Source organism: Castanea sativa, chromosome 7 (genome assembly GCF_040712315.1).
Source record: "Castanea sativa cultivar Marrone di Chiusa Pesio chromosome 7, ASM4071231v1".
In the NCBI taxonomy this organism is placed as follows: domain Eukaryota; kingdom Viridiplantae; phylum Streptophyta; class Magnoliopsida; order Fagales; family Fagaceae; genus Castanea; species Castanea sativa.
This window is the reverse complement of record NC_134019.1, coordinates 11399151-11426943: the sequence shown is the minus strand read 5'-3', so window position 1 is coordinate 11426943 and position 27793 is coordinate 11399151. Positions and strand designations below refer to the sequence as shown.

General features: G+C 34.5%; 2 protein-coding genes across 6 annotated transcripts; one reads left to right on the top strand and one right to left on the bottom strand.

Moving 5' to 3' along the window:
- The first annotated feature begins 843 nt into the window (after positions 1-843).
- On the top strand, positions 844-14739 carry LOC142642962 (urease accessory protein D). 5 transcript variants are annotated; one of them, XM_075817436.1, is made up of 11 exons: positions 844-997; positions 2269-2397; positions 2539-2604; positions 2739-2813; positions 2998-3042; positions 3503-3736; positions 4343-4425; positions 4562-4730; positions 4821-4908; positions 5083-5264; positions 5369-6877. In XM_075817436.1, exons 2-9 carry the CDS (start codon positions 2296-2298, stop codon positions 4869-4871), a joined length of 825 nt encoding a protein of 274 aa, XP_075673551.1. In that variant the 5' UTR covers positions 844-997; positions 2269-2295; the 3' UTR covers positions 4872-4908; positions 5083-5264; positions 5369-6877. The 5 variants fall into 5 exon arrangements, with proteins under 5 accessions (XP_075673551.1, XP_075673549.1, XP_075673548.1 ...); XM_075817434.1 differs by lacking the exons at positions 4821-4908; positions 5083-5264 and adding an exon at positions 14576-14739 and having other exon boundaries at positions 5369-5547; XM_075817433.1 differs by lacking the exons at positions 4821-4908; positions 5083-5264 and adding an exon at positions 6928-7236 and having other exon boundaries at positions 5369-5547.
- A 1568-nt stretch (positions 14740-16307) lies between these two features.
- Positions 16308-27215, bottom strand: LOC142642961 (UDP-N-acetylglucosamine diphosphorylase 1-like). Its single transcript, XM_075817432.1, has 15 exons — positions 26871-27215; positions 26311-26365; positions 26062-26213; positions 24005-24044; positions 22822-22914; positions 22583-22695; positions 22382-22456; positions 21397-21436; positions 21189-21271; positions 21013-21090; positions 18828-18971; positions 18181-18248; positions 17227-17341; positions 16958-17114; positions 16308-16602 (listed from the first exon to the last, which is right to left on the bottom strand). The coding sequence occupies exons 1-15, from the start codon at positions 27045-27047 to the stop codon at positions 16505-16507; spliced, it is 1488 nt and encodes a 495-aa protein (XP_075673547.1). The 5' UTR covers positions 27048-27215; the 3' UTR covers positions 16308-16504.
- Positions 27216-27793: the final 578 nt, after the last annotated feature.

Below are 27793 nucleotides of genomic sequence, written 5' to 3'. Positions count from 1 at the left end.
TTTTTTTTTATCAGATATGAAACTAACCCTTTTAGTTTTAAGCCAATCAACACAATAAGCACGTCCAATATGTACCTATCTCTCAGTCCCTATTCTTATATTCTACGTTCTTTTCAATTCTTGTCAGATACCCATGAACCAAAACCAATGAAATGAGAAAAACCCAGGTCTTGTTTTTTCAGGCCATGCAAGGAGGTGGTAATTTTTTGTGGCCAAACGAGGAAGCTATTGTCAGAGAACAGACATCTCTGTTGTTGTTATTGTTGTTGTTGTACGGATGACAATGTTTCAAGCCGTCCGTTTTGGGGAATTTTAATAAAGAAATGCTAAAATTGTTAGCATGAAAAGAAAAAAAAAATTATAAGTACCCTTCTGTTTGTCTATAATTAAATTGTAAGATTAATTTAAATATTTTTTTTATTGGTTTGAACTTATAACATTGATAATATAATAGTTGCTCTTTTTCCCTTTTTAGTTTATTTTTGGTATAGATGAAATAAATCTCAACGGGTCAAATTTCTTAGCATTGAATAGTGTTTTTAAGTAGTCGAGCTATATCTACAATATTTTCACAACAAATTTTAGTTGAAAGGTTATAACAGTTTTTAATCTATATTTTTTACTGAATTTACTTTTTTGTTCGCTAATAACAACAAGTAATAATTATTGTGAAAATGTTATGGAAATAACAATTAAGAATTTTATATGATTTTTAAAAAAAATTTTATAGTTAAATGTACATAAATAAATGATAGAATAATGTAATTTATAGTTATATTTTATATAATTTTATATGATTTAAAAAAAAATTTATAATTAAAGAAACAATTACTCTTAGACACAGTGAACCGTCTTTCCCAAAGTCAATTGTCAGTTTTCCGATGCCCATATTTCACGACAGCAATCTTAAAGCTTTTACATCTAACTGCAACGGCAATATATATATAACTCTAGTTTGAGCCTCTCCTACATTTCTTTTTAAGGCTTTCAGTTTCAGGTAAATATAACTATTTTGAGCATCATCTCTCACAAAAATTTCATTTTAATTTTTAATATTACTGATTGTGTTTTGCTCTGTGCTGTGTTGTGATGGAGGATTTTGGCTCTTCATGTTAAGTTTCGAGCTTATCTTTGAATGAATTCAACTGGGTCTGTCTGACACTCTGACTTGATATGTTAGATATTTAAGTTTGGTTTTCGTGTGGGTTTTGTTAGTTTTTGTTTGGTGCTGATACTGGGTTTTCTGGGAGCTTAAAGATTAAAGCTTTATTAAATTTTGAGGTTAATTTCTGTGTATCCAAAATGCTTGTTTTCTGGGTATCTTATGTTTGTCTGTGCTTACTTTTCAGTAACATTCATTTACTTCTTTTTCTTCTTCTCTGTAACATTGGTTCACTTGTCAATAGCATTTTCAAGCGAAAACATTTAGTTAAAGTGGTGCACTTTGTTTGACAATTTCAGTTCTACTTGATTCTTTGGGTGTATGTATCTGTGGTGCTTGATTTTGGTATCCATTTAAGATAGATTGTATGTTATTACACTTGAGCTGGTAGAATTCCTATCGCTTTTTAGCTTATCGCAGTTATATTCCATTCTTTGAATTTATTTGTGTTGCTTAATCACCAGTGACTGATTTACTTGTTAGTAGCATTAATTATTGATTACATTTGTGTGTGCATATTTTTTTTTTTAGGTTGGTGAATTGAGATAGGAACCATTAGCCATGAATTTGTGCTTAGTCAACTGTTTGGTTTATGGGAAATGAAGTAAAACATTAGAAGAAAATAATTTGTAGCAATGGTTTTGCCATTGTTTGGGGCTTGGGGTAATAGGAAGCTTCAAATCAATTGAATGAGCATAATACAATTATAAGATTGTTTACAAGGAGTTAACCTTGTTGTGAGTTGTACTGATGGCAGATTTAATTAGGTATATGTTATGAATGTGGATTTATATATGCATTACACAGATTCTTCAAAATTTTAAGCTTATTGGGTTGAGTGGTTTGATTACTTGCTGTATTTGGCCTTTTTTTGTTTATCTTTAACGAATTTGTTTCCTCTGAAATTTGCTGAGATCTTAGATATAGATATATAAGACCTTTATATTTATTATTTATGACTAAAATGCTTATCCCCTATTGTTGGAGAATATTGATTATTTGTCTTAAAGACTGCTTAGTCTAGGAGAATCCTGGACAAGCAGTGCTCTGGACCTGACCTGAGATTAAAAAAAAAAAACAATGTGGTTTATACGCTGGCATTTCAGTTTCAGATAGCAAGAGCGAGAGACAGAATGGCAAGTGATGGTAAGGTTGTGGTGGAGAAGGTGGGAGAGAAATCATCAGTAACAAGGTGCTTCTCAAAGTACCCCCTCAAGTTCATCATTCCCAGAAAGGTTTACTAGCTGACTGTTTCTTTCTACTCTAACTCAACCATGTCTTACATTGTTGTATAGTTATTATGTGTCGCCAATTGATTTTCATCACAAATAATCTTAACTGAGGCTGTCGGCATGTTCCTTCTGCTTTTTCCTTAGGTTGGTCCCTCCAAAACTGACGCTGTTTGGATTTACAGCCTTACATATGGTGGTGGAGTTGTTTCTGTATGTCATTATATATTCATCTCTTACTCCTTCCATCTTTATTTTATTGTGTTATATATATCTTTTGATAGATCTAATTATGCTTGCAAAGTTGTAATAGTTTCTGAAATTGTGTGATATTGGGTTGGGTGTAGGGAGATTCTATTTCATGTGAATTTACCATTGGAGATGCTTGCACCACTGTCCTTACAACCCAAGCTTCAACAAAGGTTGATTTTTTTTTTGGCTTCTCTCAAATTGATTTATGATTTGTTAATAACTTGTCCTCTTTTTTTTTTTAATGGATTAATGGGTTTTGTACGTTCGACAAATTTCTATATGATTTTGCTATCCTTCGTTTGATTCTTGTTCCATATGGGTTTGTCAACATGGTCTTTCCTTATTCTACCGCAGGTATACAAATCTATGGGATCCAAGTGCTCTGAACAAGTCTTAGAGGTAATCATCTTGCCTTAACCAAATTAAAGATAAAAAGTATATGCCATTGTTTTACTTTTAAGAATTCAGTAACATACAAATATTACGTTAAAATGCTCATCTTCCATATTCTGGTTGCTGTTTTGTTGACCATTTGCATCTGATATGGTGTCCCTTAGTTGGCAACTTGTTCTTTAATTTTTGAGATCCAGAGATACAAGGAATATCGGGGTTTGACCTACTTCTAAAAATTTTCATTTCTACTTTTTCTATTTGATCTTTTGCTTTTGTATATGGTTATGGTTTATTATGTCAATAATAATCCATTTGTGAGGATTAGGTGTAGGAGGTTCTCCTGTTGGAAATTACAAGTTGACATTCATTGAAAGACATAATGACTTATTCAAGAAATTTTCCTTTCTGCTTATTGGTTTGACTGATGGTATTAAAGTGACGGTGGCGAGTTTATACTGTGCAGTAGGCAAGTATTGGGAGTGATGCTCTATTGGCTGTCGTTCCAGACCCGGTGACATGTTTTTCCACTGCAAGGTACTCTCAGAAGCAAGTCTTCAGGGTGGTTTCAGACTCAAGTTTGGTCATTGTAGATTGGATTACCAGTGGGCGCCATGAAAGTGGAGAAAAATGGGATTTTGATCTTTATAAGAGCACCAACCACATATTCTTAGAAGACAATCAACCTTTGTTTCTTGACACGGTAATGCTATTTTCTTAATTTGTTGCATTATTAATTTTCTGTTGCATATTTAAGTTAATGCTAGGAAGGAAATTATTTTTATTGAAGGGAGTTCTGGAAAATTCTCAAAATTCTCTTTAGTGGTTCTGGAAACCTCTCAAAATTCTTTTTTTATTGGTATCTATTCTGAGGACAATGTTATAAAGAGGCGATGTCCTGTTCCATGGCAACATCCAAATACTTATTTGACAAAATTACTTATAAAAAAAAGTATTTCAATTTTATCAGCTCTTTTAAAGAGGCGATGTCCTGTTCCATGTCACCTTATGCTATTTTCTCTCCTTGTACCCACCCCCTTTCAGTGTCTTCAAATTTATCTAAATCATAGCATTTTGATGCCATATTTTGGTCTTATTTTTGCATCATTTTGTAAAATTTTAATTTTGGGTTATAACTTCTGTGATTTGAGTTGATTCTTATTTTGGACTAATTAAAGATTTTGCAAAGTTGGTCTGATTTATTGTTATGCTAAAGTTTTGAGAAATGCAAATCTGTGCATCACACTACTGGAGATTATAATTTCTTTCCGTACTGCTTCATCTCACATGACTTAATGTTCTAGCACAGATGCTTCTGGAGCGAGGAAGCATAACCTCTATTGCAGAGTGCATGCAGGACTACCAAGTGATTGCAATGGTTGTACTCTTGGGGTGAGTACTTTTTAATGATTTATAACTCGTTCCCAGCTTACCACTTTTGTATTTTTGGCTTTATTTACATTCAAATGGGATGTAAGTAAGTTGAGTAAGTAAATCAATTTTAGGCCTTGCAATTGCTTCATTGTAGGCCAAAGCTGAAGCAAGTTCAGGACCAAGTTCAAAGAGATGTGAAGAGGATAATGTCTGAGCAATTACACATTCCTTCTGCTTCATTGGGACACCAAGTAATAACAAAATCTGATAATTTCTTGATGAAACCAAGCTTTATTGCTTCCACCAGTGTCTTTGGTCCTAAGGTAATTTTGTCAGATTGTTCAGCCACAAAGTTGTCAATAAACTGTATATTTTCGTTTGCCTTCATATCTGTTTATTATGGTACTTTTCAGGAATCAAGTTTAGTTCATTTTCATGTTTTTACTTCAAATTTATGTAACTAGGATGCAAAGATTGCTCTCCTTGTGTGTATTCGATGTGGTATGTTCAACTCACCTTTAAAAACAGTTTTTAATATGCCTATCGTCACAAAACAGTTCTGCTATTGGCAATGGCTGAAATCAGAATGCAGTAGTTTTTTTGTTATGTAGATCATAAATAAGGGCTCAAAGTGTGTTATCTGATCTCTCTCTCTCTCTCTCTCTTGTTGGTCAGTTACACATACACCCAAGGGTACCGATGACTTTACCTCTTTACCCTTAACTCTATTATTAAGAAGAGGTGCCCTATGAGCTAGAGTTCATTGGTTATTTTAATCTTTGATGTCAATGAAATTGTACTTCTACTCCCTCTATGCCTTCAAACTTTGGTCATGCATTTGAAGATCCAATTGAAAGGTTGCTCACATTTTTCTGAACATTTAACATAAGTATTATACAACAGTCATATTGCTGAGCTATCTGAATAAAATGCTAGCCCGTGTATTTGTGTGTGTGCGCAGGGAAATGGTGTTGTTGTTCGTATAGCTGCCATGACAACTGAGTCTGTTTATAAATTTCTGCACCACCAATTGGCTGGCCTGGAGCCACTGCTTGGGATTTCACCTTATCGTTAAACATGCAGGGAGGATGTGTTTCTTACAGACAAAGTTGTTAGTGGCACCAAAGCCTTGTTTCTAACGTAAGTATATCACTATATTGTATTTCCGTCATTATTTTATGAATTTGTACTTTCTCCTTGATTTTCTGGTGACCACAGTATATTTGCCCCCAAAATCTATCTAAATGATTTCTTTTGGGCAATGTCATTATCATAGCAATTGTTTCCTTATTCCTTCACAAAATGTAATTAATATTTAAAATGTTTAAGGTTCCAGTATGTGGGAATTCAATGCAGGGAATTGTAATATAGAGGCTGTGTGAGAAAGGAGAAAAATATTTAGATTAGGACTCATTTATCAATTTCTTAACAATGATGTTTCTTCAACCATCTTGTAAAATGTTTACTCTATGAGGGCTCTGACTATGAGGTCTAGAGTAAACATAGACTTTTATTTATTTATTTCTATTGGTGAGTTACACACACACATACAGTGGATCTTAAACTCATGACCTCACCCTCTATCCCAATAATAATTATTATAACTGCAGATGTGCTACCAAAAAAAGATGTTGCTTCAAGTTTCACCCTGTTCTTCTTCTTAAAATACTAACAGCATGAACACAAGCCATATCAAACTTAGGAGTAAATTTTAAAAAGAGCCTTCGTGGTGTTACTTAAATTATGCTCACATCTGAAGAGAAGGAATAACAGGCAAGTAAATATAGACAGATGATTTTCACACAAGCGAAAAAATTGAGTGGCTTTCTTCTATTTTCTGACACTTGGTTGTTTTTTGGGCATTCAAAGCGGTCCAACTGCCATGAATAATAGGTTGACATGGCATTAGACATCTAAATTATTAATTTCCCATGCTATCTGTCTTGTGATCTAATTAAGGGATTTGTCACATCGAAAAATTTATTGTGGAGAGTTTTATATAATGCATTACTTCTAGTCATTTGGTGAAATCTGACACCCATCGTTCACAACCTCCTCCAAATCATGATTTTCTTGTCCTTGAAGAATAAATGCAATATTTCAATCTTCTTGATTTGAAGCCACTTTGAACTCTCAGATGTACTAAATCTTGACTTTGATGAACATAATTTCTTTTTGGCAACTCAAGGAAGATATATCAGTGGAAAAACCTGTCTTTTTGGCTAACTGGAATAGGAATTCTGAGGATATTTACTATAATGTACCTATTTTTGGCAATGTTTAGGCTACCATTAATATGCTTGATGATTTTTGTGAATTTGATATATCACAAGCCATCAACAGCAGCTGTCAAAGTTCTAGAGTAATTGTACTCATAAGTTAGTTAATTTGATTATTGCTGGCGTTAAATTTAAAAATTGATTGTCATAAATACAATATATTATCGTTGATGTTATATCACGAATGTACTGAGCTGACATTAGCATGGGCTTGTTTTAATACGTACTTCATCATTGTCAGGTTCCCAGACTACCACATCCCAGTTCGACAGCTTTTTTTTGCATGCTGCTTTTGCAACAGAGCAAGAGTTACAGTCCATGGATTGGTGTCTTGCAATAATTTAAAGATTGATAAATTGGATTCTGGGTTCAATAATGTTGTTTAATCTGATCTTTTCTCTAATCTTCATGATGTGATCTAAGAATTAATAATCCTTCTATGTTGGCACCCCACCCCTTACCCACAAAAAAGGAAAAAGAAATTCTGTAATCTGTGACCTGTGACCTGTGACCTGCGGAATAAAACTGACTTAACTGTTTTTTCCCACACAAGTCATTGTGCAAACTTTTGTTGGAGATTGGAGTGCATGTTTATCTAGTTAGTTGCCTTGGAGATTTTCGAAATACGAGTTCAAAGAAAGAAGATTACTTTAGTTAAAGCCTGTAGCCATTAGCCGAGGGGTGTTTGTGCAGCTCTAGAGAATAATGCAGTGGAATATGAAACAGTCTAGCCTCGAATAGTGGGGTTTGTGGATAGGATTTCCCCCACTTTATAGGTACTAAACTAGAATGAAAAGTTCAAGTGAAGGGGCTTGAGAGAAGGTGGGAATTTTAATTCACAAAACACGATTCAGAACATGTGCAGCATAAGGAATTGCTCTGCCTTCTTGTTTAGCTACCTCACGAGAGCTTTGGTTTATTCACCTCTTCCAGAATTGTGTACAAAAGTTGCTATTCGATAAGTTTGGTGTCAACTCTCTGTTTGACAGTGATTTATCTCAGTAGGGAGAAATCTAACTCAATCTGAATCTGCTGAACCCTTGTGCATCAGAATTCCAAAATAGTAACTTGTTTATCACATAATTTCCATTTATACAAACAATCTCAAGTTTGTTTGCTTCATACATGTTTTGTTTGGAATGAAAACCGTGCAATCAACTAAGAGTCCTTGCAGTATGTCTAGAAAGACTGCACAAATACAAGGGCTGTGCTCATTGAACATACATAGTCTTTGTACAACCTAGCATACGTAGCTTAGTAGAGTGTGGATGAAGTACATATATTTAGCCAATTCAACAGACTGTTATTAGGTTCCTACATATCAGTAGACCAATAATCACCTTCTGATGGTTCTCCACATCAGCCACATGGCTATTGAACATTTGAACCATTTCTTTTATATTGGAAAGTTACACATGCAAGGGGTAGCTGAATAATGTCTCTGTAACATGGCACAAATAAATCCCTGAAACAAGTGGGAGCTGAAAATTGAATAGTAATTAATTCTCTCATCTTACAAGTTACATTTGCACACGTTTCTGTGATTTTTCATACAGGTTTCATGGAAAGTTTAGTTTAGTTTAGTTTAGTTTTGTTTAGGTTTTTTTTTTTTTTTTTTTTTAATTTTTTTTTTTTTTTATGAGCAACGGAAATCTATTGAACCAAAATAAAATCACCCAAGTACACCGGTATTGTACGTAGGAAGCAGTACAATAAATTTTCCAATTACAATGCTCAAGCATACCTAATAAAGAATAACACGGAGGGGATTTGAAAGAAACATTCCAATCTAGTGTAAAACAAATAGAGATTTAATTTCAAGAATAAACTATTCACATCCCTCAAAGCAGCTTGCATATCGTTCTTGCAATCCATTTATGGAGAGTTTAGCGAAAAAAATAATTCTTAAATAACTATCATTAATTGAAAACATCAAAATTGAAGCTTGATATCCCATTCTGGTTCTCAAAAAGGTTTGAACTTGCAAAGCAACTACCACAAATGGAGCACGACTGGAAATGAAGGGGCATCACAGCTCAAAAATAAAATACACAAAATATATACATATACACAAATCAATCCTAGCAAGCCTAAAATATCCTTAAAGTTTAATCCATGTACCAGCATTTCACCCACTCTATTTGATACATGCATGAGATAGATGAACCTCGCTCATTCGAACATTAGTTGAAGTAGAGCCGCATAATTTGAGAATATATAAATTGAACTCAACTAAAATGTAAGGGTATTATTCACGCGTGCTGATAAACAATAATCTATAATAATTATATTTCTTGGAGGATCTATCTAGGAGAGTGAGTGTTCTGTCTTGTTTGGACCTAATAGAGATCTGATAGACACTAATAAGAAACATGGACTATGATGATATAGATGATAATGATGAAAATTATAGCATAAAAGATATAGACAATAATTAATTAAATAGGAACATGGATTATTGTGAAACAGATTTTGATGATGATATAGATAATTATTACTAATGTGGGGTCATGGATTTTGGGATTTGGCCGAGAGTATGTGGTTTTGGCCGAGAAGCATGGGTCGTCCGAGTCCGAGGAGTACTATCTCCTCGGACTAAAGTTAAACGCAAATCTAAGTATAGATCCTAATGATTAAAGATGACCTTTCAGGAAGTTCTAATGATAAGAATCGAAGACCATGAATGTACAAGAGGATAAGGGAAGGCTCAAAAATATCTAAGTTGAAGGCATACCACCGCATTAATTAGGACCTCCGAACGATATACAGCCTTACACAACCACCCTGAAGACTTTTATGGCCGATGGAGACAAGTATCAAGCATAAACCATCAACTACGTAGTCCACATGTAGGGTAAGGATGAAAGGAGAGATGTAATATAAATAAGGGTAGAGATCCCGAGAGAGAGGAGGAGGAAAAAAGGAGTAAGAGAAAGCACTATAAAGAATCTCAACAACTCCCGTAACCATTGGCCATCCAATATACGCTAACAGCAGCTCTGACCGTGCCGAGAACCAACTTTCTCGCACAAACCGGGTTCAATTCTTGTTGGCTCATCATCCAAAACCATATTAACTATTATCCAAGCACTAAAACCTAGCTCTTTGACCCACTCTCTACAAATTTATTGTACTGGGTTCACTAGGCCAAGATCCCTTACATTTTGGGCTTGGTTTGAAAATTGTGTCCCCACAACTAATATGATAACATAAGATATAATAATTGGAATACATCAACAGAATATTAAATCAACTGACATACTAATAGACATGATAATAATCTTTTAGAATTAGTCAACAATAAGTTAAAAAATTTAGAATCAATTGAAAGACCCATGACATACACCCAAGTAGAAAAGAAAAGTAATAGTCTAATGGATTTGTTAGAAAAAATAAAATCTTTAAATTCACCTTTAAAAAAGGCCATGGTATGTCTTCAAAAGTAACTTGAGTAAGTAAAGTTAACTTGAGTAGTTAATTTGTCAGTAGAAACTTGTAGAATATTGTAAAAATTACTATTGATGAATAGTAAAAGTTTTACTATTCATGAACAGTAGTCTAATCTAGGAATCTGTCAGTGTATTATTCATGTGTGCTGATGAACAACAATTTGTCAGGGTATTATTCACGTTTGCTGATGAACAATAACAACAATCTGTATGGAAATCTGTCAGGGTATTATTCACGCGTGCTGATGAATAATAACAGCAGTCTGTATGGGAATCTGTCATAATTATCTTTCTTGGAGGATCTGTCTAGGAGAGTAATCGTTCTGTCCTGTTTGGACCTGATCTTAAATGTGTGCAAATGACTCCTTTGAAATCCTCAACTCTCACAAGTTCTTATGAAAAATTTGATTCATGAAACGAGGGCAATATGATCCTACTGTCCCCCCCCCCCCCCCCCCTTCTTCTCCCCCCTAAAAGAAAAGCTGTGAATTTTGCGTGATGCTCGTGGGCATGATGCTTTATAAGCTGTTAATTTTTACAACATTGTATGTTGACATGCCATATATAATAAGCAGCATGTTTACATTCATTTAAGTATATTGAATGCTCAATACCAGCATGTTTGGCTTCCTTCTCAATGTTTTTAGTGAAATTTGATATTGGAACCATAGAGCACCAGATTATGCTGTGCATTTTGGTTTCTCATGTGCTTATTAGTTATTGTTGCATTGATAATGGTTTTACCTTCTTCCAGAGTTTTCTTACACGTTTGCTCATCACTTTCTGCTTTTCAGGTGTGCTTACACAGGTTTAGCTTGGATTTTCTTAACCAAGTGGCAAATGGCCTATAGAAAGACAGCATGTTAGTCTCTCTCTCTCTCTCATTTCATTGATTCTATTCTAGCATGGTTAAATTCATTATCATTTCCATAATCTGAAAATTATGGTTCTTTTATGTAAAATAGATGCAAAATTTTTGTTGCTAATATTTTATTTATAAACATAAATTAAGAAAAAAAAGGATACAAAATTTTAGTTTCTCTCTGTTAACCCATTAAATCATCAATCAGTGACGGGCTAGTAGCCTGGGTCTGCAATTAGTTTATGCATTCTGCTAACTGATGCATTTATCTAGCTTTAAATATAAATAGTAAAATTTTTTTTTTTCTGGTCGAGTTCAAACCTCTATTTGCATAGTCTCTGCTTGACTTTAGCAAGTAATGCTGATTGAGTGAGTCATTAGGATTATGTCTAGCTTAATAGGAAATAGGTGAACATATTTGCTTCCTCATCCATGTAATTTAGTCCAGTACTCGTTTAGCCTCCTGGATGAGGAAGATCCATAAACATTACACATATAGGTCCTATTAGGCTAATGGTCCTTGAACGCCTGTAAGTAGTGCAAGGAAGTACCTGATTCTTGCTTCTGGGTATTGGAACATCCATTTTGGTATCTATCAGTAAACTCTAGGTGTTAGATATGTCTACATACAGGCAAAAGCACTGATAGAATGTGATTGCATGCCACATTAGTATATCAGATGGTGGCCACTAGTGGCGGAGCTAGGATTTTAATTTAGGGGGGCAAGATGAAAATAAAGAATTGAAGGGAAAATCAATTTCAATTTTTTTAATTAGTATAATAAAAAAATACTTAACTAATTAAACAGAAAATTTGATTAATATATAAATATATGGTGTGGGGAGCAAAAAGACCTTGATGGGAATGTGGGCCGTTGGGCCATGCTAATTAAGGCCGACTTGCTCTTGGGTTTAGAACTTGTTAGTGCTACGGGTCGGCCCATACGCCGAGGATCTGAGGATCCAGCCGAGGATGAATTTCCCTTCGGACGGACACCGGAGGACCCGGAACTTCGTGGTAAAGGTTAGAGAATGACATAGTCAAGACCAATGGTTAAAGGGGGTGAACCCTTGAATGTCCTAGAAGCGCCGATGTTAGAGAAATACCAAAGATAAAGGCTGCCACCTCCACATTAAAGACCCTGCACCTACCACCCTGGCCGCATTAATCGTGAAGTGACACTTGAACAGCAACAGAAACTTCGTTACTATTCAAAGCACTGAAAAGAAATATCTAGGCTAAGGGGGAGTTGGGGCAACACGTGTACAAAGTATCAAAAAAGAATATTTAGCAACCTAGAAATGAAAGGGGACTCACTTTTTTTTGTAATCAAAAAGGAAAAGAAAAGAAGAAAGAGATAATATAAGTAACAACCCTCGCTTATATCCAAGGAGACGGCTTACAATATTCCTTATTTGTTTCCAAGCTTTGCATAATCTTTTGGCCATTATTAATCCTCAAACACTTCTAACCCGCTTCAAGCCCACACTCTACAAATTCATATTGATTAAGGATTATCCGAGCCCGTCAACTGTTTGCTGAGAATTATTGTACTTACATATGGTAAGTGTTAAGTTTTTTTTTTTTTTTTTCCTTGTGCGTAACGCTAGATTTAGTATAAATGTTGTTGTATTTAAGATACTTCATAAGTGACTATAAGTATATCTTTCAAACAAGTAAAAGTTAAAAAAAAAATCAATATATAGTCATTATTATACGAAATTAAAAGAGCTTCTTACTAATCATTGGCCGAGAATAGTATATTACAACTGGAGCCAAGAGTGACAGCCCCGTAGCACAATTACATGCGATTGCAAAGTTGAAGACCATAAGCTTAAAGCAAACAAATACTTATACAAAACAAATACTAAATCTAAAAGATATATATATATATATATATATATAAGGGGGTGGGGTTTGGGTGAGGTTAGGGGGGCAATTGCCCCCTCTCGACCCCCCTACCTCCGCCCCTGGTGGCCACTAAATAGAAGAATGCCAGTTCTCAAATCTGAAATTTGTTTTGCAATGTAACACATCACCATCATCTTATATCAGTAGTTCTTAACCTATAGTTTATGACTATTACAAGGATGTTAATGTGCGCATATTTTTTTTTATGGCAGTTACCACCTTGCTGATGAGAAGAAAATTCCTTCTATCCATGGGCATACAACGGGATTAAAACTGGAGCAGTTTATTTTTGATGCATTTCCATGTGCTCCTTCTACTGCACTTTTTGAGGTGACTTTGTTTTCCCATTTCTCACTGTAATTCCGGCAATTACTCTCCTTATATTCTAATTCTTATGAAGGTTGCTTGCTTTGAACTGGGAAAACATTTTGTCAAATTTCAGGTATTACGTGAAGAAGAGCTTGCCCCTGTAAAAAATGCCAACGGCTCAAATTATGACACCCCGGACAGTGCTAGGCTTCTTGTTCTCCGACTCCACTCTCGTTGGGTAGTTGCTGCTGGTGGCTTCTTAACACATTCAGTGCCCTTATATGCAACTGGTAACTTCACGCTTTATTTTGTAGGCATTCCTGCATTTCAATGGAAGCATATAAAGTGCATTCATGAGCTAAATAGAAGTAAAAGTGTAGGGAAATGGAAAAAAAGAGGGGGGGGGGGGGGGGTTAAAAAAAGTAACCATTCAGATTCTAGTAAGGTTTATCAATGTCACACTAGCTTTCGGGAATTATTGCTGAATGGAACAATGGCGTATGAGTATGGCATGAAAGAGAACAAGACAGAAGAGTGAGGGCCTGAGGAGGGAGTCAAAGCATTTTATTTGTTTACAGCTGTAGGAAATAATTTTTCTATGTTCTTAATGTCATTCTTAGTCCTCAGGCATAATTGATCTTATTGCCAGCTGTGGAGGTGTCACCACTATGTTCTTTCGCTGGAGAAAACCTAGAAGCTATATGCCGTGGAAGAACATTCCATGCGCCTTTCAGAATTGGTTAATAAAGAATTAAAGGCTTTAGAATCAATTGATAAACCCGTGACATACACTAAAGTAGAAAGGAAAAGTTATAGTTCAATGGATTTATTAGAAAAAATGAAATCTTTAAATTCACCTTTAGAAATGGAAAGAGACTTTGAACCCCATCATAGATCAACTTTAGGAAAAGCCATGATAGATAATTGGCATAATGAAACTAAAAGACAAAAGGATGGTTTAATAAAGACAATCGACAAAGGATTAAAATTAACCAATAGACTTATAGATATGACATATAGAAAAGCTGGTAAGAAAGATGATTTAATAAAGCTAATTGAAAAAACAACACTGACACAAGAAAACTCAATTGATATAATACAAAAGAAGTTAGACATGATAGAAATAGAAAGAGAAAAAGGTATGATAATACCATTAATATGCTTGGTGATTGTCGTGAATTTGATATATCACAAGCCATCAACAGCAGCTGTGAAAGTTCTAGAGTAATTGTACTCATAAGTTAGTTAATTTGATTATCGCTGGCGTTAAATTTAAAAATTGATTGTCAAAAAAATAATGAATGTACTGAGCTGACATTAGCTTGGGCTTGTTTTAATACACACTTCATCATTGTCAGGTTCCCAGACTACTACATCCCAGTTCGACGACATTTTGTTTTTTGCATGCTGCTTTTGCAACAGAGCAAGAGTTACAGTCCATGGATTGGTGTCTTGAAATAATTTTAAGATTTATAAATTGGATTCTGGGTTCAATAACGTTGTTTAATCTGGTTTTTTTTTTTTTCCTCTCTCTCTAATCTGCATATTGTAATCTAAGAATTAATAATCCTTCTATGTTGGCACCCCACCCCTTACCCACAAAAAAGGAAAAAGAAATTCTGTAATCTGTGACCTGCGGTATAAAACTGACTTTTAACTGTTTTTTCCCACACAAGTCATTGTGCAAACTTTTGTTGGAGATTGGAGTGCATGTTTATCTAGTTAGTTGCCTTGGAGATTTTCGAAATACAAGCTCAAAGAAAGAAGATTACTTTAGTTAAACCCTGTAGCCATTAGCCGAGGGGTGCTTGTGCAACTCTAGAGAATAATGCAGTGGAATATGCAACAGTCTAGCCTCAAATAGTGGGGTTTGTGGATAGGATTTCCCCCATTTTATAGGTGCTAAACTAGATCGAAGAGTTTCGAGTGAAGGGGCTTGAGAGAAGGTGGACATTTTAATTCACAAAACACGATTTAGAACATGTGCAGCATCAGGGATTGCTCTATTCACCTCTTCCAGAATTGTGTACAAAATGCTCTTCGATAAGTTTGGTGTCAACTCTCTGTTTGACAGTGATTTATCTCAGTAGGGAGAAATCTAACTCAATCTGAATCTGCTGAAGCCTTGTGCATCAGAATTCCAAAATAGAAACTTGTTTATCACATAATTTCCATTTATACAAACAATATCAAGTTTGTTTGCTTCATACATATTGTTTTGTTTGGAATGAAAACCGTGCAACCAACTAAGAGTCCTTGCAGTATGACTAGAAAGACTGCAAAAATACAAGGGCTGTGCTCATTGAACATACAGTCTTTGCACAGCCTAGCATACTTTAGCTTAGTAGAGTGTGGATGAAGTACATATATTTAGCCAATTCAACAGATTGTTATTAGGCTCCTATATATCAGTAGACTAATAATCAGTAGACTAATAATCACCTTCTGATGGTTCTCCACAGCCAAATGGCTATTGAACATTTGAACCATTTTCTTTTTATATGGTAAGTTACACGTGCAAGGGATAGCTGAATAATGTCTCTATAACATGGCACAAATAAGTCCCTGAAACAAGTGGGAGCTGAAAAATAGTAATTAATTCTCTCATCTTACAGGTTACATATGCACACATTTCTGTGATTTTTCATACATGTTTCATGGAAAGTTTAATTAAGTTTTTTTTAAGCAATGAAAATCTATTGAACCAAAATAAAACCACCCAAGTACACCGGCATTGTACGTAGGCAGCAGTACAATCAAATTTTCCAATTACAATGCTCAAGCATACCTAATAAAGAATAACACGGAGGGGATTTGAAAGAAACATTCCAATCCAGTGTAAAACAAATAGAGATTTAATTTCAAGAATAAACCGATCACATCCCTCATCCCTCAAAGCAGCTTGCATATCGTTCTCGCAATCCGTTTATGGAGAGTTTATTGAAAAAATTCATTCTTAAATAACTATCATTAATTTAAAACATCAAAATTGAAGCTTGATATCCCATTCTGGTTCTCAAAAAGGTTTGAACTTGCAAAGCAACTACCACAAATGGGGCACGACTGGAAATGAAGGGGCATCACAGCTCAAAAATAAAATGCTCAAAATATATTCATATACTCAAATCAATCCTCACAAGCCCAAAATATCCTAAAAATTTTAATCCATATACCAGCATTTCACCCACTCCTCTATTTGATACATGCATGAGATAGATGAACCTCACTCATTCGAACATCAGTTGAAGTAGAGCCGCATAATTTGAGAATATATAGATTGAACTCAACTAAAATGTAATCTCACAAGGCGCATGGAATGTTCTTCCACGGCATATAGCTTCTAGGTTTTCTCCAGCGAAAGAACATAGTGGTGACACCTCCACACCTGGCAATAAGATCAATTATGCCTGAGGACTACAAATGACATTAAGAACATAGAAAAATTATTTCCTACAGTTGTAACAAATAAAATGCTTTGACTCCCCCCTCAGGCCCTCACTCTTCTCTCTTGTTCTCTTTCATGTCATACTCATACGCCATTGTTCCATTCAGCAATAATTCCCGAAAGCTAGTGTGACATTGATAAACCTTAATAGAATCTGAATGGTTACTTCTTTTAAGCGCCCCCCCCCCCCCTCCCTTTTTTTTTTTTTCACTTTTACTTCTTTTTAGCTCCTGAATGCACTTTATATGCTTCCATTGAAACGCAAGAATGCCTACAAAATAAAGCGTGAAGTTACCGGTTGCATATAGGGGTACTGAATGTGTTAAGAAGCCACCAGCAGCAACTACCCAACGAGAGTGGAGTCGGAGAACAAGAAGCCTAGCACTGTCCGGGGTGTCATAATTGGAGCCATTGGCATTTTTTACAGGGGCAAACTCTTCTTCACGTAATACCTGAATATTGACAAAACGTTTTCCCAGTTCAAAGCAAGTATCCTTCATAAGAATCAGAATATAAGGAGAGTAATTGCCGGAATTACAGTGAGAATTGGGAAAACAAAGTCACCTCAAAAAGTGCAGTAGAAGGAGCATATGGAAATGCATCAAAAATAAACTGCTCTAGTTTTAATCCCATGGTATGCCCATGGATAGAAGGAATTTTCTTCTCAGCAAGATGGTAACTGCCATAAAAAAACATGTGCACATTAACATCCTCGTAATAGTCATAAACTATAGGTTAAGAACTACTGATATAAGATGATGGTGATGTGTTACATTGCAAAACAAATTTCAGATTTGAGAACTAGCATTCTTCTATTTAGTGGCCACCATATGATATACTAATGTGGCATGCAATCACATTCTGTCAGTGCTTTTGCCTATATGTAGACATATCTAACACCTAGAGTTTACTGATAGATACCAAAATGGAAATTCCAATACCCAGAAGCAAGAATCAGGCTCTTCCTTGCACTACTTACAGGTGTTCAAGGACCCTTAGCCTTATAGGACCTATATGTGTAATGTTTATGGATCTTCCTCATCCTGAGGAGGCTAAATGAGTATTGGACTAAATTACATGGATGAGGAAGCAAATATGTTCACCTATTTCCTATTAAGCTAGACATAATCCTAGTGACTCATTCAATCAGCATTACTTGCTAAAGTCAAGCAGAGACTATGCAAAGAGAGCTTTGAACTTGACCAGAAAAAAAAATGATACTATTTATATTTAAAGCTAGATAAATGCATCAGTTAGCAGCATGCATAAACTAATTGCAGACCCTGACTACCAGCACATCACTGATTGATGATTTAATGGGTTAACAGAGAGAAACTAAAATTTTATATCTTTTTTTTTTCTTAATTTATATTTATATTTTTAAATAAAATATTAGCAACAAAAATTTTGTATCTATTTTACATAAAAGAACCATAAATTTCAGATTATGGAAATGACAATGAATTTAACCATGCTAGAATAAAATCAATGTAATGAGAGAGAGAGAGAGAGACTAACATGCTGTCTTTCTCTAGGCCATTTGCCACTTGGTTAAGAAAATCCAAGCTAAACATGTGTAAGCACACCTGAAAAGCAGAAAGTGATGAGCAAATGTGTAAGAAAACTCCAGAAGAAGGTAAAACCATTATCAATGCAACAATAACTAATAAGCACATGAGAAGCCAAAATGCACAGCATAATCTGGTGCTCTATGGTTCCAATATCAAATTTCACTAAAAACATTGAGAAGGAAGCCAAACATGCTGGTATTGAGCATTCAATATACTTAAATGAATGTAAACATACTGCTTATTATATATGGCATGTCAACGTAAAATGTTGTGAAAATTAACAGCTTATAAAGCATCATGCAAAATTCACAGCTTTCTTTTTTCTTTTTTTTTGGGGGGGGGGGGGGACAGTAGGATCATATTGCCCTAGTTTCATGAATCAAAATTTTCATAACAACTTGTAAGAGTTGAGGATTTCAAAGGAGTCATTTGCACACATTTGAGACAACATAAACAATAACAAAGTATTAGTCCCCAAGCTTTGGCACTGGCACAATTGGGACCAAAGATAATTAGAAAATAATGTCAACGCACAAGAAATATTGTATTGTAAACAAGGAAAACTAGATGAAACAATGAGGCAGCAGACATTACATTACTCCAACAAAAACGAAGACGGCCAGTCTGCTGATTGATTGCAGAAGCCAGTGATGAGTCCAACTCACTGTATTCAACTACAGTAAGAGGTCCACCTTTACCTCGCCTTACAAACACACCAACCTTTTCTTGGGGATATGCCTGAAACCAACACGTCCATGAAATTAAGACGTTAGACAACATTATACTAGTGTATACAAGAAACAACAGATTCTATAGAGAATAATGACATTTTTCCCTAGTAAGAATAATGACATTGTCCAAGTAAAACAAATCAAACCGCAGTCTAATTTATGCATTATCTATTTATTTAAAGCTTCCACCCATTAGTAAGAGAGTAAGTTGATTAATATGTCATGTCATATTCATTTAAATCAAAAAGTAGATGCTAAGCCAGATCCATTCCAACTGATCTGTTAAAATATTACGAAACTCTATATGTTAACACTTCTTATAAGTTATAATTAATTATCATTTAACATAAAAAAATACATGGCCTCAACGCCTATAATAGTTTATCGAAGTGATGCAATTATGGAAGATTAATTTGTTACTACTTTGAAAATTCATCCATTCAAGAATTATTATGAATTAAGGGTAATTTGAGTCTAAAGCTTTTAGGAGATCCTAAGAATCTTTATATTCAATGAGTCCAAGTTAGTCTTTTACTATGAAGCATGGGTGTGTTTCCGGATTCGGGTGCGGGTGTGGGACTCGGCAATTTTTGAAAAAGTAGGGTGCGGGTGCGGCGATTAAAAAATTATTATTTATATTTTTAATATATTGCTAAGCATACTTTTTTACATTATAGAAACATATACCAAATAAAAAATCAATATTACTGGGTTTTTATTTTATTTTATTTTATTTATATACATATATTTCTTATATAATTTATTGAAAATATTAAAATTATAAGTCTATGTTTCAACTAGTATATCAATATTACGCCTAAATATCTACCTAAATTATAATTTTAATAATAAGTTAATAACAACTATCACTTTTTAGAATATTAAAAGTTTAAAACAGTAATATAGTATGTACGTAGATAATGAAAAAAAAAAAAAGCAATTAAAAAATCAAAAAAAAGAAAAGAAAGAAAGATAGTACATTTACGTTTGGGGGAAGGGTCAGACTTAATAAAAAAGTTGGAGAGTTTCAAACTCTCTTTGCTACTTTCCAATGCTTTGTCACGTGACTACTGACTAAGCACACAAAACTAAAAATAAAAAAAAAGATAAAAAAGAAACAAAGCAGAGAAACTTAGAGCAGGAGATGAAAGTCGACTCAAAAATGAAGAACAAAAGAGTAAAGAGGAAATTGACAAGAAGAAGCTTGATCTACGATTCTGCGTTGTCTGCAATGAGCTGGGATTGTTCTTCAGGAAACCAGAACGAGGTGGCAAGTGTATCGGGAGCGGAAAAAAAAAAAAAGACACGGCACCGATGCGCAGGCAGCTGCGTCGCCCACCGCACCCCGCGTTGGTGCATCATAGTTCTTTTTATTGGTTATTAACTAATTAGATTTTTAGTTTACTAGTCAAACTAGGAGTCCTAATACTACGAGTCTCCATAAATATTTGTGCTCAATGCAATTGAAAATTATATGTAGTTGATTAATGAATATTGAGTTTTTAAAGGATTGAGGCATGTTGGCCTTATTATTCTTTTTCTTTCCTTCCATTCTCTCTTCTATTCCTCTTACCTATCAATACCATAAAACCCCACATACTTTCCCCATTGTATAGCTATTTAAAAAAAAATACCAAAAAAAAAAAAACACCATTAAATTCTAGCCAATTTTGAACCCTAAACCTTTCTTCTACAACTCTAATCCTAGATCCATGAATCCATCTATACCTGAACCCACCACAAGCACACGTATTCAAATGTTCCAATTTGTCCTGCCACATTTTTTTTGTCTACTGTGATGAAAATTATATTCACAAATCAAATTAATCATGCATTCTCTTTTTTGTAGTAAATTTGTAATACTCAAATACAAAATCCAGTAAATAATCAGAGAAAAGGGACAGTTCAAATTTGGGAAATGATGTCTTCAAGTAGCATAACAAAAGCATCACAAGCAATTCAGAAGCCTCCCCAAATCTATCTTTTAAGTTAAAATAATAATAAATTAAACAATTGTAGCGCATGTCCACTTATTTTTAAGTAGTTACCTTACGGACAACTTTTGCAGCAGAAGCTACACCTTTATCAATGAAATATCCCAAGAAAGTCGGATCAGCTACGCGGACCTGCTTTCAAGACCCTTATTACTATATTCTCACATCAAAAAACAATATCTAGAGAGCTTCAAACATGAAGAAGTGAAGTAAAAGAACATAAAACTGACCAGTGCATTGTCAACACCATAGCAATCCACATATTTAATCCCTCTCGTGGCCATATCTTCTAATAACCTTGAAGACTTTAGAGCTGATGAACAAATAGTGGTCCAGTTAAACCAATGAGTACCGTCCAAGCAATAATGTGGGTAAAAAGGAAATAAAGTTTAGCAGTTGTACTCAACATGTTAACTGGAATTATTTAGAGAAGTATACCTGAATATACTCCTCCATTCCCATCTGGAGCCTTAGCTACCTGGCTTTAAAAAATAAACTCATGTAACCATTGTATTGGCAAAATGGAAAAGTAACTTTTTTTGGATAAGTAACATAAGAAATTTTTATTAGAAAAAAAAAATGGAAAAGTAACTCAGAAAACAAATAAAACAAAGGAATTGGAAATGATCCTAGTAACTGTCTGGATAAAACTTAAATGATGAAACTTTTTGAGAAACGATACAGTAAGGACCACTTCTTTCATGCACCCCAAAAAAAAACACTTTTTAAAAAAAAAATAACTTAAGGCATTCTTTCTTCAAGATTTACAGGTGATCTTCTCTTCAGCATTTCAGAGAAGCCTAAATGAATATGTTTTGACTGCAAATGGGAATAGTTCAATTCTCTATCAAATCTAAAAGTTCATGCATATGTACCCAAATAAACCAGTATGGAAAAATGTATACATCATTGCAATATTGGGCCACAATATTCTTGCAAGCATATTGTGCATTTTCATTATAGTAGTGCTTTCAAATCAAACCAATCAAATTAATTAAATGCCATTTATTAAAATTTTAGGCAGCTCAAAGTTGCAATGTTACAAGATTCAGTAGTAGTAATTCAAAATATAGGTTAACCCATCAGACAGATGGCACATTCAGGAATTTTTAACCTTGGTGACTGATTGCTGACAGCCCATCTTTTCTATTGTAACTAGTTAAAATTGGACTTGTTGAATTCTTCAGCTCTCTAAGCACTTCATGCTTCTACTTTATTAAATAAAATATCACACTATAGTTTACCTTTGCTTGGTTTCTCCTCAATACATTAATAATTCGTGCAACCAAAAGTTTAAATTATTTTGAGTAGAAACCGTAGTCAGGGTCCAACAGAATCTGAGCTCAAAATCAGCTAATTTGCAGAAAAGAAATGAAACTTTACAAAATCCAGCTCAGTTCTTTAGAGGGGGAAAAAATCATACTCTGTATGAAGTCTCCATAATCAATCTACCATCTTTTGAAACACAAGGTATGGTGCCTTGCTGAAAGAAGGTGACCTGCAAGAAGCATATCCTTCAATGTGAGCGCAAAGACCTACGCCCTCCCCCCCCCCCCCCCCCTCCATTTTTTTACTCCTCTGATGAACAAAAAAGAACTAATAGAAAAAAGAAAATAATTCTTACTTGGTCAGGTTCCAGACCAAAGAATCTATGACTTTCAAAAAATCTGCGAGTGGCATCATCAGTAAATGGACTAGTCATTATATACCAATGTATTTGCACCGATCCAGCAGAGCCTGCAGGTATTACGAAAATAGAATGTCAGATGATGTATTAATAACAAAAGATAATAGCTGAACACTGAACATGGGGGTTTTCTGTTGTTTACTCAGACTTCTTTTTGGAGAGAGAGAGAACTTTACCCTCATTTGTAGATTGAGCAGCTAATCTTTGAACGCATAAAATTCGCTCAGCTTGAAGTTGGAAAAGCGACTTGCCAGATGGAAGCCCAATATCTAGAATGGAAGTATAAATAATTTTAAAAAAGATTAAAAGAAAAAGAACCATCTGTTGTAAATCTACCACATGGAAGCTTAAGAATCACATAAATCTGAAAAAATACGAACTGCCATAAAATCCTTTATAGAAAAATATCAGGCTTCTGTTAAACAATGTTAGCAAAAGTAATTAAAAATAAAATAATAAATACATAATATTAAAAATAGAGGAGATTCTTTTTTCCTAAGTAAAAAAGAAGAATAAGAAGGAAAAACAGATGAATATCAAAGATTGTATATCTCTAGTCTTGCAATGCAAACAAATTTTTCAAATTTTTGACACTGAAATTTTAGATATTTATTACAAGTACGAGAATGGAAGTTATTAATCAATTTTTATCCAAAATATAAATTTTATTTTCATGAGAATTTTAAACTTGTAAAAATATTATTAGCATAACACAAAATGCTAGACAGTGAACAGAAATGTCCACCATAAACAAGTGTGGCTGAACTAAAAATGTCAAATGGATAGCTGGCAAGATGAAAGGTCAGAATTTTTTTTTTTTCTGATTAATAAGATGAAAGGTCAGAATTAAATGTAATTGTTGAGAACTTAAAGGAATAGTTTCTTCATCAAGGCCATGTATATCATCAAGAAAGCACAAGGACAAACAGAAGATGACAGAAAACTTTGCCCAATGCCAGAAGGAACAACATGATGCTATGATTGACAAGACCCATGCTAGACCAAAGACAATTTTGTAGCTGACAAAGCATGGAGCTATGATTTTGTAAACAGTCAGGTATCCAATTTTTAGTGATATGTCTTATTAAACCATCCTAATTGTTGACCAACGGTAAGAAAAAAAAAACATTTAAAATTTTTACAACTATCTCAATATCCACACCTAGCATTCTATAAGTATTTCCTATTCAAAAACTCTTTGAGATTGGTAGGAGAAAAATTGGAGACACAGGGTATTGATCCCCTGTATCTCTGTCATTTCCAAGTTCAACACCAATCCTTTAGATTAGACATATCAGCAAATGAAACTCGCACCACAGAAAATTGCTTAAACATGAAGTTAACTTGGTATACACTCACTGAAACACCCTTTTGGATCTGAACTTCCGAGCCGAGTTCCCTGCAATTACATTTCAGTCACAAAAAAACACATGTAATAATTAGATGACACGTGCCAGAGGAAGCTAAGAAAAGAAGAGAGAGGACAGAAACAAATATCTAACAAGTAGAATTATACATGAAATTAAAGTATCTGCAGAGCAACCCATGCCCATGGAGGCAGTATGACATGCATCCCAATGGGGTCTTAAAAATTAATCAACAAAATTTTATTCTTAATCAGTTTGGAGGAATCTCCTCCAACCCTTGCATGGCATCTCAGGTGACCATCTATATTTTTTGCTGCTCTACACTCAAAAGCCACCATTAGTTTTAGTCCCAGAAAATATATTCTATGCCCATGATCCATCTTGTATAGAAAAAAAAAATTTCCTTATTTTTTATTTTTAGATGTGATAGAATTTGAACATATACAATTATACATCCACTCCATGATGATTTTTCAATACTATCAAGCCAAGACACCAATGGGTTTCTTTTTGGTGTAAGCATGATTTGAATCTAATTCCTTTATTTGACAGCAAGACACTTTATTAGTTGACGTAATTGAAACCTACAATCCATCTTTAGAAGGTTTGTTTGTAATCAATCAAACTAAGATTTACCTCAAGGTCCATGCATGGAAGGCTATTCCTCACTACTTGATGTGTTGCATTTGGCATGAAATAAATGTTAGAATTTTTTAGGATTGTGAGAGGTCTATCTTAGAAGTGAATATGCAATGATTCTGAACTTTGCTTGAGTGGAGGATGGTGGCAGGAGCATATCCTTGCTATAATTTACTAGATTTTATGGATCACTATAATCTTAGAACCCAAATGTGTTATTCATATAGAATATCCCCTGTATACTTGATGTAAAGTAGTCTCATCAATAAAATTTATTACTTATCAATAAAGATCTCAAGATCCATGCGATATATTTACAAACCATCTTGTATGGAAGGTTTATCCATTTGAGTTAGAGCTCATTGGAATCTAAAGGTCCATGCAAAATAGTTCCACTCAAATGCTTGTCTTTTTGGGTACATTTATCTCAATAGTTGTAGCTTGGAAAAGGCCAATGAACTCTAAATCAAATGGCATTTCCTCCTTACAAAAAACATGGGTGGCGTTGGGAGGTTATGAGTTCAAAACTTCCTAGGTGCATGGGTAACTCACCCATAGAGAGAGAGAAGGGGGGGGGGGGGGGAAGCAGCTTGAAAAGTATCTTATCCTGTAATTTTATTTATTGAAAATAGATAAAAAAAAAAACATAAATACATAAAAGCTCTCTACAGCTAAGTCCTTAAACAGAAATATATAAAAAAAATTAAAAATATAATTAAAATATTCCCTAAAGTGTTCTCTTTTAACAGATTGGGGCCTAGATTTCACATCTAATGATCTTCAAGGGGATACCCCTAAAGAATTTTTCTTTTTCCATAGTTGCTTCCGAATAAGAAGGCTATGGAATCCTATAAAGCAACTTTGCTGCAAATAATGATTAATCACAGAAAAAGCTAAAATCATTGCTTCACTATAATTAAGTGGACTTCTTAATCACCATCAGTGGGCATCCAGAAAGTGAGACTATCCATAGAACATTTAAAAGCGACTACTTTTACACTATGATTGATTAAACATAACTATCATCAATTGTCATCCCAAAAAAGCTACATTATACCAAAATTATGTCTCGCTTAAATATAATCATTATTTTTGGTACAAAGTTGAACATAAAGTATTAGCAATTTACAAAAAAAACATAGCAGATTATGTATGTATTAAAGTTAAAAACACAGAACATTTAAAGGTGACTACTTTTACATTATGATTAAGTGAGCATATCATAATCTCAAAAAGCTACATTATACCAAAACTCTGTCTCACTCAAATAGAATCATTAAATTAATCTAAAATATTTTTTTTTTTGGATACAAAGTTGAACATAAAGTAAAAGCAATTTACACAAAAAAAATAGCAAATCAAACTATGTATTAAAGCTAAAAACACATTAACAAAGAAAAATAGCAATACCTGGCCACCAGACAAAAGCAACACAGCCAATTTTCCATCTGAGATAGCCTTCAAACCCATTTTCCACCACCGCTCTCTCTCTTCAAGTGTTCGCTCCTCCATTGTCGACACACTGCTCTCCGGCACCGGCTCGATTGCCGCCGCCGGCAAACCTGAAATCTCAAACCGAATCACGTGATTCACAGTTAAAGACTATTGGAATTGCAGTGTGAATATAAAATTCACAGTGAGAGAGAGTGAGATTCTGACTGTGAGATTGAAGCGAACATCGAATGATCCGATCGATCCGTGGAAGATCCAAACTCTGAAGAAATCATCATCAAAATATAACAAAAAAAAATGTTATATAAAAAAAAAAGTTCGTAACTTCATAATGAGAATGAATTCGTTTCAATTCTAAAAACGCTGATTCAATCACAGATCAATGAAATTCAGCAAAAAAACAAAGTCGGAAATTTCTAAATCAGTCATTTTTTGTGTTTGCACTGTTTGGCGCGAGAGAAAAAAAGCGAAAGAAATCAGGAAATGCACTAATTTGATCACAGAATCAACGAAATTAACTCAATTACAAATAACGAAGTCGGAAATTTCAAAACCAGCAAATTTTGATTTTTTTTTTGTTTTGTTTATGCAGTGTTTGGCGCGAGAGAAAAAGCGAAAGAAACCGCCAGTGAAAAAAGCAACATTCATATTTCAAAAACTCATTTTCTTCCGAAGTGAATTGGAAAAGGACAAATCAGGATTCAGAGAGAGATCTAGATTGATTGTAGAGGAGGAGGAGGAGGAGGAGGAGAGGGAAGGGAAATGACCTCGATGTCCTTGACGAGAAAGCTTCGTTCGTCGGCAGAGAGTTCGTCCCAGAGGGCAAAAGCGTCTTCTTGGCCATAATCTTTGAGCCTCTCTAGCAAAGCTTGCGGTGGCTGTTGCGTTGCGGAACCGTTGTTGTTATTGTTGTTGCTCTCTCCTTCACTCTGTGTTTCTCTCATTTTCTCTGAGAAAATTTTTTTTGTTTGTTTGGGGTTTTTTCTTTGCAAAGGGTATATAGGTGTTGTTATTGTTGGGTGGTGGTTGAGCTAAGCTTATAGAGAGAAGAAGAACAGTGGCGAAGAAGACAAGATTCTATTCTTCAGTCAGTGTGTAAACAAGTTGGAGGAGTAACCACCACCTAGCCTACTCTACTGTATTTCATTCATGCCATTTTTTTAAAAATAAAAATAAAAATAAAATTTTTATTTATATTTTATTACAGTAAGAGAAATGCTAGAAGTTTACTTTTAGCCTTTCATGTCGGCAATACTTTTTAATTTATAAGTAACGCTATGACCCTTAAGAGTTGTGAAAATATTGTAGATTATAATGTATATATAATTTATTTTGGGTATCATGCCAATGTCTCACTTGTGTTATACCAATATTGTATTATCCGTCTCGTATTATAATTTTTCAAAAATTAATCATGTTGTCATTTTATGTACTAGTATCCATGTTTGTGTTGCCAAAACTGAGTTTAACCTGAACTCATCGTCAAATAATATTATAGGTTTAGATTAGCTTTTTTTTTTTTTTGTCAAGCAAGTGTAAGTTTGTAGCGATGGCAATGGGACAGGGCGAGGCCGAAGGATGGGATCTTCGTCCCCGCCCTACATGGCTTTGTCTTGTTCCATCCCCACTCCGCCCCGCATGACGGGAAAAACTTTCTCACCTTATCCCCGCCCCTTAGGGCCCCACAAAG

Excerpts from the sequence above, each read along its gene's own strand:
- LOC142642962 (XM_075817434.1), top strand. The coding sequence starts at position 2,296 with ATGGCAAGTGATGGTAAGGTTGTGGTGGAGAAGGTGGGAGAGAAATCA. Across the intron at positions 4,426-4,561 it reads GCAATGGTTGTACTCTTGGG|GCCAAAGCTGAAGCAAGTTC; the intron begins GTGAGTACTTTT and ends GCTTCATTGTAG. Across the intron at positions 4,731-5,368 it reads CCAGTGTCTTTGGTCCTAAG|GGAAATGGTGTTGTTGTTCG; the intron begins GTAATTTTGTCA and ends GTGTGTGCGCAG.
- LOC142642961 (XM_075817432.1), bottom strand. The coding sequence starts at position 27,047 with ATGAGAGAAACACAGAGTGAAGGAGAGAGCAACAACAATAACAACAAC. Across the intron at positions 17,342-18,180 it reads GGCCTAGAGAAAGACAGCAT|TTACCATCTTGCTGAGAAGA; the intron begins GTTAGTCTCTCT and ends TTTTTATGGCAG. Across the intron at positions 16,603-16,957 it reads AGTACCCCTATATGCAACCG|GTGTGGAGGTGTCACCACTA; the intron begins GTAACTTCACGC and ends TCTTATTGCCAG.